The sequence below is a fragment of the Hippoglossus stenolepis genome, chromosome 18 (genome assembly GCF_022539355.2).
Source record: "Hippoglossus stenolepis isolate QCI-W04-F060 chromosome 18, HSTE1.2, whole genome shotgun sequence".
NCBI classification, from domain to species: Eukaryota; Metazoa; Chordata; class Actinopteri; order Pleuronectiformes; family Pleuronectidae; genus Hippoglossus; species Hippoglossus stenolepis.
Window position 1 is genome coordinate 12,208,231 of NC_061500.1, and position 12,260 is coordinate 12,220,490.

The 12,260-nt window shown below is 41.5% G+C and overlaps 1 protein-coding gene across 3 annotated transcripts in view; it reads left to right on the forward strand.

The window, feature by feature from the left end:
• ctif (CBP80/20-dependent translation initiation factor) overlaps nucleotides 1–11,878 on the forward strand; it is a 50,997-nt gene extending 39,119 nt beyond the window's left edge. For all 3 annotated transcript variants that reach the window (XM_035184384.2, XM_035184387.2, XM_035184385.2), the window contains 2 exons: nucleotides 4,200–4,253; nucleotides 6,362–11,878. In XM_035184384.2, the coding sequence (XP_035040275.1) occupies nucleotides 4,200–4,253; nucleotides 6,362–6,583 (276 nt within the window). In that variant the 3' untranslated portion in view covers nucleotides 6,584–11,878. The remainder of the gene's footprint in view (nucleotides 1–4,199; nucleotides 4,254–6,361) is intronic.
• Nucleotides 11,879–12,260: the final 382 nt, after the last annotated feature.

Genomic DNA, 12,260 nt, shown 5'->3' on the forward strand with positions numbered 1-12,260 from the left:
AGAGTCTGGGAGTGAAAATCATTTTTAATATGCAGGTTTGAAAAGAAATAATGGCAGGGTTGAGGCACGTGCCAAGGCAGTTTTACCGCCCACGTCCGCACCTTCGCCAGTCTGGCACTTAGCACACACCCTGCGTCTCGCTAACAAACACAGTCACACACACAACTAATTCCATCCACACCCCGTCTGAGTGTATGCCCAGGGCACTATCTCAGCTTGTTAGAAGACTCGGCGACAGTGTGGAGTAACCAGTCACAAATACACACAAACACACCTCCATATTCCAGCATCAGCGCCGGTGTCATGTACGGCCTGATGATGGTAGAGATAAGAACACACCTGTCAACAATTTCAAAATATGTGAGGGAGGGATTGTGAATGTGTGTGTGGGCCCATATGCTTGTTTGGCAATCTCCATTTCCTAGAGCTATAGTTCCTGATTTTTATCCATCTGCTGTTTTGGCTATTCTGCTACAAGCTATGTGCCATGATGCAAGTGTGTGTGTTTGTGCATATGCAAGCATATGTGCCTGCATGTGTGGCTATGGCAGTGTAAGTATGTAACTGAAGTGTGTTAGGAAACATGTTTGCGTGTAAATGTATTGATAGTGAGCTCAGCCATTCATGACAGACAGGCTGTCATATTCAGCGTTAAAACCACAATTCACATGGGAATGCTGTAAATTAGATAATCCTTGATTAAGTCTGCATTGAGCGGCAATAAGATATTACAGTATCCTGGGGTGTTTGTCCAGCATCACTGTCTGTGTGGTTAAATAAGTGACTTTTTGTTAATGTAATTTGTCACATAAATAACCTGTCAAAACAAATCCTTGAAGAGATTGTGGTCCCTAAGGATGGAACATGAATATTGTCATTTGAATGTACTGTAATATAAATCTGAAATCTAAATTCAACAGTCATTTGATCTGTTATCAAACTGTTTGATTAGAGAATGTTACAAAAGATTTTTCAGTATGAAAAGTTTGAATCGAAAGCGTTCCTTTCTTCTGCTTGTTTATTGAACTTGCTGTTACTGTGTTGCCGTGGTTACGCAGGTTAAGAAACTTTGTGGTGAGTGCATAAATTTAGAACAGTGATGACAGTGAAACAACATGTGCATTTAATAAGTGAAATGAAACTATTCTGGCCAATAACAAGTAAATCTTCAACCCAGATCGTGGTACAAAACAACCCGTGCTGAACTAGATAATATACCTTAAATCTAGATATTATCTTACCTTGAAAGAGACAAAAATAACTAACAAATGTGTCTTTCTTAAGGACAAACCGAGCTGGAAAATCAGGGGCTGGTTCCAGAGCACATTTAACCTTCTATAACATGAACTTGTTTTGTTTTATTGAAGCAAATGACCTGCAACGGAGGACTTGCCTCTCTGCAGAAAGGTTTCTCACAGTTCAAGACCCTCAACACAGACTATTTATTATTCTGAGTATTTACTGTACATCACATGTATGTCAGCACCTTGATTTTCTGAGCATCGGGCAGCTGCAAGTGTGTTATATTCTACTTTCTGTTTGTGGAGCAGTTATTTACGTGCAGCACTGATGCAACAGACAGAGTAATCTTATGTAATGTAACTAAAGGAAGCGCTGGTCCTGATGCTAGACCTGCTGTTGCTATGCAACAATATGAAACCTGGTTAAAGTTGAAGTAGTCATAATCTTGATGAAAAATGTTTTTCCCCTCAGCGCTCGAACATCCTTTCTTTTTAAGTGTGATGACAGGTTTCAACATATACAAACATGGATGTGTTTGAGTAATGAAGTGGAGCTGAAAGACAGACAGAGCCTCAGCAGAAAATGTACATGAATGAGGATGTTTTCCTAATTGACTTTTTCCATAGTCACTCGAGCTGTTGTTGTCACGCCGGCTGCGTTTCTTCCAATCGGTGCTACCACAGGATCACAGCTGCCCTAGTTTCTGCTGCTTTTTATGTTCCTGATCAAATGTCTGTTTGAATGAAAAACACTGGAAATGCAAATGACACAGAATCCCAAGGTTTCCCAGCGCAGCGAGCTTTGTTTCTCGATGATGTAACTAACCAGTGATGTGGCTGTTACTGTTTTTAAGCTTCAGCTGAGAGAATGTGTGATAAGCACTCTCACAAAATGAAAGTTACACGGAGTGATGGGGTGTATGTAGTGATGGTGGAGGCACGCTATCGTATTGAGAACAGTCAGAGCGAAAGAAAAAAAAATCTGATGTTGCAAGAGATGGAGAACTGATGATGATAAGTATAGATTAGACCATTTTTAATGCATCGAGCAAAACTTCACCCTCGGCTCCCCAGAGAACTCATTATGAGCTAATGCTGCTTGTCACACAGCTCTCCTTCTCTGGGAACGACAAGACTTTTGTTCCCACATCAAACAGCCATGCTGTCACCACACCCATCTAAGCATACTGAGGAGCTGACGTCTGCGCAACTGCTGGACCTGAATGATGGGTGGAATACCATTACGCTTACATTGTGGAAATGAAGAGGCCAGCTTGTGCCGAGTGGGGATCCTAGTGTCAGATGGTGGTGGTTTCCACCACTGGTTGTACGCACTTGCTAAGAGGAGCTGCAGGTTCCAGATATTTGTGGTCACTTTGGTCTGATCACTCTCCGTTAGGGCTGTAATCGAACCGACATTTATAAGTTCTAACAGACTTAATCCTGCTCATGTTGGGGGCATGAAATAATCGTTCATTAATTAATAAGGTAAAAGTTTGAAATAATTGGGATATTCATTTTATGTCATGTCACCCAGCCCTACTCTCTGTACAACCGTTTCCAAACTTGTGTGTGAATACCCAACACAAGCCGGAATTGGGCAATTTGAACTGATATTCGTCCTTGAGTCGGGTTTGGTCACATTGGCTGGACTACCCACACCGCATGTGCCTGTAATCAGCGAAAACCTTGGGGTTGGGTTTGGCCCCCCCAAAAAAAGCCTTTCTGATGCGACTAGGTCAGGTTTGGACAGAAAACTGCAGCCCGAGCTTCCCTCAATTTCAGACATGAAACATTCAGGCAAGGGGAAGCTTCTGGGTAAAGCATGCAGGAAGCACTGTGGAAATCACATGTTTTTGTAAATTGTACAATGGGATCTCCATTATCATTAAAAGCTCTGTAATCTCGTCTTTCCAAGTTGACATCTCCACCTATGTCTTCTCTCGCTGTGATTATTCCAGACATTTTACTAGGAAGCTGGCAGGAAAGGTTCCAGAAAAGGTCTGGAGCAACTGACGGACAATTGCGTTCTCACACACAGAAAATCTTAGGAAAACGTGCAGTTCAGTTCATGACTGAAGCAGCTTATGTTTATCATCACTATGAGTAAATAAATATGAAAACAGAAACTATAGATGATTCAAGTCATTCTACAATCTCAGCTCCTGCTCCTTAACTGTTTTCCCGTCTATTCGCTGCATGATCTCACTCTCTAGTTTCATAACTACATGTCTGCACCCTGCATTTCTAACTTATTTTGCTCATTGTGCAGCAGGGCTACACTTCCGATGCTTAATTAGACATTACCCCTGCAAAACAACCTCCCCCTTCCTCCACTCCTACTTCCTCTCCTCCTTCAGGTTAATCAAAGTAGCACTTTGGAGACAGACTTGTGAGAAGTAAACCAGCCTCAGAGCTGTAAAAGGAGTGTTTAATCTCTAATCTGACAGTAAATGTCTATAGTTTAACATGGCAGCCTCTGTCTCATTGTTTGAAAGTGGCAGTTGTGTGTCCATCTGTGCAATAGGGGGAAAGCCAGCTAACGTGTTTACCAGCTCCACCGTTTGTTTTTTGTTTACACTGTGTGTGTCTACTTGTGTGCGTGCAGTCGTGGTTGTGTGAATATATTGTGCATCTTGGTCTAATCTCAGATGGATTAGCAGGATGAGAGCGGGGTATGTTGTCTTCTAATAGTTAAAATGTACGTGTTGAAAATGTTTACAGTCGGGATTAGGTATTTTTCTTGTGAACTGTTTAACACACACAAACATTTGTGCTCACTAAATCTCCCCATTTGGCTTGTATCCAAATGTACACACATTTATACATCTGTTAGCCTGGTTAGATTTTACTCACTATGTGGGAAACCTTCTTGTTGCAACATTTGGATTTCTCATTATCTTTGTAGCTCTTTGCTTTGCAGTACATGTACAAGTTATCTGTTCTTTTCTCTTTTAGCTCTTGGAGTCCACAGACATTAAGGAAGATGCAGTTCTCTGCTGCTCCATGGAGGTATGTCACACACAAAGTTAAATTTAAGACTTTTTAAGACCATAATGTCAAATATTCCAGACCGACGGATATGAAGGAATATCGACGTCCCAGAATTTATCACACTTCCCCATAGTTATAGTAGAGAATTACCCTTAAAATGCAAAGTGATCTCGCAAGCTACAGGCAGAGAGAGAGTAGGTCCATAATCTTTCCCACAGCCAAGTCGAGTGCACTGAGATAAATTGACAGGAAATGTTTTGTAGCGTTGGTCTTGTTTAATGCTGCACTGTTTATCTAATTGTGATGTTAGCCTGTGCAATTATATAACTGCAAAAAGTTGTGATTTAATTAAATAAAAAATAAGGGAGGTAGATTTCCATCATAGCGATTACGCTTAGTTTTTTAAATTCAAGAAATATACTTTTAAAATGATCATCAATCGTTGCATTTTCTTTGATAACCAACCAATCAAACTTATCCGCAATATTGTCCACAATAATTACAATATAACTATTTCACCAAATCATGTAGCCCTAGTCTTGTTTGTAGTTTTATTACATCGTGCTAATATTTGTGTCGTTGAGAAAGAACTACAACACACAGGGACATAACATTTCCTTAAGAAAAAACAAAATCATGTTGAAGCCTGCCTGAAGTAGTATTGAATTAACTCTCAAACAATTAAGTCTTACCAAAACCTAGTACATAATTTTAGACCTCAATGAACCCTAAAAACAAACCTTATCCATTAACCCTCAAACAGCTCTTTGAAGGTTTGTCCCGATGTGAAGACTGACTTTTATGTCCTCAGTCTAAAGGTCAAAACTCAAATCATTCCTCCAAAAAAATGGAAGTTAATAAATGAAGAAGCAAGAGGCTGGATTCTCACAAGAGCCATTAAACATCACAACAAATGTATGTAATTTACAAATACCAACAACATACCTATTTCATTTTAATGCACAGTTGTAATTTCCATAATAATGGAAATAACTGTATTTACTCCAGACCTGTTCTTCAGCCTCTGTACTTCAGCACATTCAATTTGAAATACAATAATGGACTCTACATTATAATGACAAGTCTCCACTTCAAACTGAGTGGGTTTACAAAGTAATAAAGCAAACAGAGTGTGTTATGGATTGTGTCTTTCATTATTCTGAAGCAGAATGTGTTCTGACCGACTCTCCTCAGGGTCATGAATAATAAAGTTATGCAGGTGAATTTATGTAAAGTTATGGTTCAAATCGAATGGGCCATTGTACGAGAGCAGATCGCATTGGAAACTGGAATGCCACTGAATAGAGCGACTACTTCGGCCCAAGGCCCAACAGTTCCCTTAAATTCAATCAAGCTGCACCACATTGCACACACTCAGATTTCAGTCTTATAAATATCTGATTTTTTTCATTAAGATCCATGAATTTTTCCTTCGTAAATCAGTGACAATGTAAAATAACAAAAAGCTCTATCTGGCTAAGTTAAGCCCCTTTTTTACTAAAAGCCACTAACAAATGGCTTTTTTCTGCAATGGAAATGGAGACAATCATCATTCGCTTGTGGGTCAATTTATTCTACAGTAGACACAGATTTTTTTAATTGGCTCTGATTGGCAGTGAGGGACACATGACACCCGGGTGAATGTGCTAATTTCTTCCTCTTTATTTTTGCAGTCTAGATGCACCATTATGATTCACATTGAACTCCTGGATGTTGGCTGCTTAACTAGCCATGAACGTTTGTGTACCTGTTGCTTTTTACTTGGGAACAATGTGCATAATTTTTTATATTCTTTGTCTCGTGCAAATGTAACACTGGCAAAAACAGCCGGGTGAGAGAGTTGCTCAGTTTCCGGCACAATGGGGACCAGAAAAAAGCAGAAAGGCCAACTCCTCTATTGGCAATGGGAAAGGAGTCAATCCCATTTTAAGAGGGTTTACTCACATAAAATCAAACAGACAAAACAAAATATCCTTGGCAGAAGACAGGTTAGCTCTGGTTAGCAAACATTTCCCAGAAGCTCAAACACATTGAAAAACTTTGCAGTGTGGATTATTTATTTGATTATGTATTTATTTCAGTGAGGAACCCACACTCTCTCTCTCTGTCTCGTCTCTCTCCACCAGTTGCAGAGCACCGGACGTCTACTGGAGGAGCAGCTCCCTGAGATGATGACCGAGCTCTTAGCGGCTGTCAGGGACAAGATGCTCAGTCCGGCTGAGTCTCAGCTGACCCGCTCCCTCCTCATGGAGGTCATCGAGCTGCACGCGCACCGCTGGAGCCCCCTGGAGGCCCTCACCACCCAATACTACAACCGTACCATCCAAAAGCTCACCACCACTGCCTAGGTGCCAGCTGCCGCGGGAGGAGAGGAGACATTTTCCACTTGTGCAACAATCGGCTCTTCTTGTTTTACCACAAAACAGGAAGTCAACAACATGCCACAATCTTGCCGACATAATGCTTGACATGGTTATTGAACGCAACTGTACAATTCGATCATTTCACCGAGAATGGTGAACACTGCCACAAACATACCAGCCACCAGACAGGTAGAGCTCAGCCATCCAGGCAACACGGCATGTGGTGTTCAAACAATGAAAAGCCTGTCGTCTGACGCAGATTTGAGAAAACGCTAGTGAGTAGGTGGCCAGTAGGGGCATGCTTGGCCACACGGCGTGGGGAGCTTGTCTGGTTGTGGCTGCTTAGGGTTAAAGGAGAGAACAGACAAGAGAGGGGTCACACGGGGGAGATGAGGAGAGGGCAGCAGCCTGTCTGTAGGGAATAGAGAGATCTGTACCCAAAGATGAATGGAGGGAGGGAGGGAGGTGGTCTGCGTAGTCTGTGTCAGCCTCCTCATTGTGTTCATTTGCCCCGCCACCCTCTCCTTCCCTCTGTGTGTCTCTCCATCCCCCACCTCTGTCTCTCCGTCGGCCCCTGGGGTCTCTGTGGCTGATAAAAGAGAGCAGGAGGCAGGGAGTAGACATGGTGCTGTCTGTCTGGGCCGTCTGCCCCGCCGGGCCAGGGAACCAGGTCAAAGGGTCTCGGTGTGGAGCTCCCCCCAGCTCCCCCAGCTCCTCCCCGCCTTTGTCTCCCCGACTCCCCCCTTCCACTGCACCCCCCGTGCAGGAAGCCTTTTTGTGGGGATGAGACAGCGGGCCTGCTGGGCTGGGCTGGGCTGAGGATGAGGATCAGGCTGGGCAGAGTAGGGTGGCAGATGGCTGCATGAGCCCTTGTGAGACGACACACTCCTAACACGCCCCCACCTCCCTCTGGCTCCCCCAGCTCCTGCTTCCCGAGCTCGGCCCAGTGTAACCAGCAGAGGCAGCCGAAGTGGGGGGTGCGGGGTCCAGCATTAGAAAAGAATTAAAGCAGACACGGCTGTCTGATAATTCTTTTGTTTTCGTCCTACAGGGGAATGTCTCTTCTCCTCCATTGAGCCGTGCATGTCCATGCTTTGTTATCCACATCATTGATATTATTATATTATTTTTTTAAGTCATTTATTGTTTTTATTGTTGTCTTTTCATTTTGAAGTCTTGTTTTTACGATATATTGTACGTATGAGATTTAGCGGTAGGCCTTATTGCACAGGTTTGATTTGTTTTGCACTGTTTGGAGGCGATTTGCTTTTAAGGAAAATTCTAAATAAGTAAAAGTTGGAATTTGAGTCAGTGCTTGTGGTATTATATGAAAAAAATGGGTTGAGCGATTTTAGGATGTTTAATGGACTAGTGGCCTTGTCAATTATCCATTTTTATAGGAGCCCTCTTGTTCCAGGGCCTGTGGCAGCACGGGAGAACGCTGACGACTAAACAGTTGGGCCTAATTCACATTGTTATGTTGCTCAAGAAAAAGAATAATATTTGAAGATGAAGAAAAGATGATGTTACATTTATAAAAAAAAAGAGCATGGCACACAGAGAAACAGAAGTGAAATGTTTCTTTAAACAAGCCATTCTTTGCAGTGAACATTTTGCAAGTGTTTAAAATGGATTATTTTGATGATCTTTTTGAGGAAAAAGCGACAACTATTAACCTGTGTATTTGAAGATGACGAAAAAGCAGAACATCTTGTGTGACCACATTAGCTTCTCATTCGTGACTCTTTTCCCAGCTAACGTGTGTATTATGATATTGACATGACAAGCCAATCACGTACCATTTGTAAATGGGTTCGGTATATAATCTGCATACAGTATATTTACAAGTATTTAATTGACATTGACTTAGAGGGGAATCGTGCAACAGAGATGTTGCACATAGGATGAAGTGGCTGGTAGAAGTCAGCCTTCCAATGCATTTCTACTTGGAACTATGGCTACATCCATATTACTAAGTTTTTGTTTGAAAACGCATCAACTCTGCTACCGTTACGTCTAGCGTCCACACAACTCCAGAGGTTTAGAGGCACTAAAATGAAAAAGGTTGTAGTCTGTACAGGCAGAAACTGAGATGTTTGGAAACTATGACGTAGACGGTCACAACATAGCTTTTGCTGATTCGTCAGGCTCCTGTCACATGACTCCCTCCAGTAGAAAACAAGCGGCATCAGCACACGCCTCGGCTACCAGTGTAGAACGCAACATGGATAATCAATTACAAGTCCTGCTGACTGTTTTCTTTGCTTATACCTGTTGTAGTCTGCATTTTAAAATTATACAACTGTTTACATCTGTAGGAGACAAGCTTTTATTCAAGAAATTCCTGTTTACACCAGCACATGCATGTCCATTGTATGTGAGCGGTCATATGTGTTTTCAAGCATGGACAGGGATTAAAACTAATACGGAGCCAAAACAGATGGAGGTCATTCAATTTTGAAAATGCCGTTTTCAAAAGTAAACGTTATTGTATGGATGTAGCCTTAATCATTGCTTGGGAGTCGCACACAAACATTACATACATGCTCATGCTTAGTTTTCCATTGAATCTCTGTGGGCAGTTGTAGTTGTTTTTTATATTATTTTCTCTGTCTTGCATCAAGAATAAAAATCCTGTGTGGTAGGAACACAGCCCAGAAGATTAGTCAGGGTGATGACGGGTGATTTAAGCTCACACGTGTTTTTCTGAGGTTCGGGCTAATTATCTGTAAATGTGTGCGTCCACTTAAGAAGTGATTTGTTTTAATTGTCCTTTTGTTTTCTTTATTTTATTTTTAGGTTTCTATTTAAATTATATTTAGCTCATTTATATAAATATATATAATTTTTGGTGGGTTTTCTGAAACATCTGAAACTCTTGTGATACCTAGCTTGCTGGCAAGTGTGTAAGTGTGGTATTACCTTGTTTTAGTTTGTGAAAAGGAGGAGAAAAAAATTAACAACCCATCGGCCAGTTGCCATTATGCAAATAGTGGCTCGCTGCCACAGCAGATGGATGCAGGTGGGGATTTACCCCCCCCCCCTCCTCATCTGTGGCGCTGGAACCTTCCCCCACCCCGCGTGCCCTTAGACCCCTCTGCTCGGGTCACATGACTCTCGACGATTGAATGAGATGCACCTTTATTTGCATATTCTCATGAATATTGAAAAACAAAATAAGGAAAACCAAGGCTCCAGTCGTTGCACAAACAAGTAGATGGGCAATCTATTGGGTCATCTTGTTTGTTTTGTTTTTCTAAGCAACTGAAAAATAAACTAACAGGAGATTAGATGTGACGGAACAAGCTGGTGTTTGTTTTCTGTTTTTTCTGTCTGTTAACTTATCAGCACAGCGAGTCAATGTGCTACGATGAAGATATTCTGACATCACAAAAGAAAACACACGCACTGTTTCCTCTGCCGTTAGTAGATAGATGTGTAACTAATCCTGGCACCACAGTAGGTCATTATACTACCATTTCATACATTTCCACAGTGGAATGCCTCATTTACATGTCTTCGCCTTTACATCGTCACACATTAAACAGACCACACTTCACAACTTTAACAGCAGTGTGTGTGTGTGCGTGCGTGTTGCAGTGTGTCCTTGGCCACTGATTTGCCTTTGGTTAGCCCTGACACATGCCTGAGGCTCCCCGACTGCGGGCATCCCAACGGGGGCCCTCAGTGCCGGGGTTGCCTCCCCACTGTGGAACCCCATCCCTATAAAACTATAGGATGTCCTTCAGTACTCGTCCACATCAATCAACATAATCCCATGTGTCTGAATATTCGAATGCATTTGACAAGAGTGAAACACTTTAAATTTGCTACCGACACCATAAGGAGCTTTGTTTTTTTCCCTCTCTGTTGTGTCCTTGACAGAGATGGATTTATGACAATGGTTTGGTTTCATTTGGAATCACAACACGTGTAAGCTCCTCGTTTTAACACAATACAAACAGGCACAATGGGGAAGTTATTACACAGCAATAGAGCGACTCAGACAGTGGAAGGAAAGAAAATGTATTCAGCTGCTGTAGTGGAGGAAGAAGAAAAGAGGAGAGATAGGAAGAATTGGTGCTGACCAAGTGAAAGAAATGTAGGAGGAGATGAAGTGAGGAAATATATATTATTCACACACACATAGACACATATAGAAATGACTGTTGGGACAGTATGGGGGAGCCTATTGAGGAATAAATGCGAATGGTGGAAGAAAGGCAGAGGCAGTCCTGGCTGTCAATTAGCATCATGGTTAATTTAGCCCGTGCAGTGAAAACAGACATGTTAGCCCTCAGGGGGATTATATCTATAGATATAGATATATAGAAACACACATAGTAGATGTGTCTCAAGATGGTGTTTGTCTGCAAACACATTGACAGGAGGAAAAAGTAAAGACTAGAATAAGATACTCATTGGAAACTGAGTTAAAGAAAGAACTAAATGGTTATATAGTTTAATAAAGGGGGTTTCTGTTGTTTACATTGTTTTACATTGTTTACCGATACAGCAACTATTTTGCATATCACTATTATATATATATATAATAATGATACTGATACCACACTAAAAGTCTCTCTCTCATCAAAATAGTTGCGTTATACACAATGATGTGTATAATGAATCATCTGCTGCTATCTCAATATCTTTTGAAACGATTTCTAATCACAGAAACACTGGATTTTCCTGACTTCAGGACAGCTGAAAAAACTACACTACCCATGAGTCTCAGCTGTTGTAGCTATGAAGAAGTAGAAGACGAATTCAAAACACTTTATCATTGAATTTGTCAACAAAACATATAGAACAGCTTCTGAAAATGTTAATTGAACCAGATTATAAAGGTTAATGGATTTAAGCTGCGGATTGTAAAATCTGACTGTTATTAAGGGTGCATATATTCTTTTTGCATGGTAAGTTTATCTGTTTTGCCAAAATGCATCTTGGGATTGTAAACTAAATATTTTTGGGGCCTTAAGTCTTGTTTACAAAAGAAAAAAACATTGTTTTTGGCTCTTTGGGGTTGTGGGTTGACAAATTTTGTGTCATAGACTGAAAGTATGTAGATAATTGATAGTAAAAATAATTAGCAGATTGATGGTTAGTAAATAATAATCAGTTTTGTTGTTGTCCTACTTGGGAGTTAACATCTACCCAGAATGTTCTATGTTCACAGGTTTGTACCTTTGCCTTTTTATCAAAGAACCAGATATTATCTAAAGCAACTCCTCCTGTATTTGTAACAGAATAAACCATGGATAACTTGATCGAAAAGAAATGATCAGGAGATTACTGCTCTGGTCACATTGATGGATGAATGGAATTGCTTGTGTGTGCGTGCAGGGTGACTCACACCAGCACTGTCCATTGTTTGAGCCAGACAATAGGCGGCTGCGGCTCAGCTAGCCTTGATGACGAACTAAAAGACGAAGAGAGAGGACACTCGCGCACCCAAACTCTCTCTCACAAACTTAAACGACACCGATGAGTGCCGGCAGATCCGACGCTTAAATATCTCCTCGTGGTCGTGTGTGTTATTCTTCAGTTCTCTTGTCAGCTCACATTTTGTTGTCAGCCCGGTTCGTGTCTTTTTGTCCGCACAGTGTGTGGGTCTTCCTGTTCGATAAGCTCCAACCAGAGGAGAGCACTGCAGCAT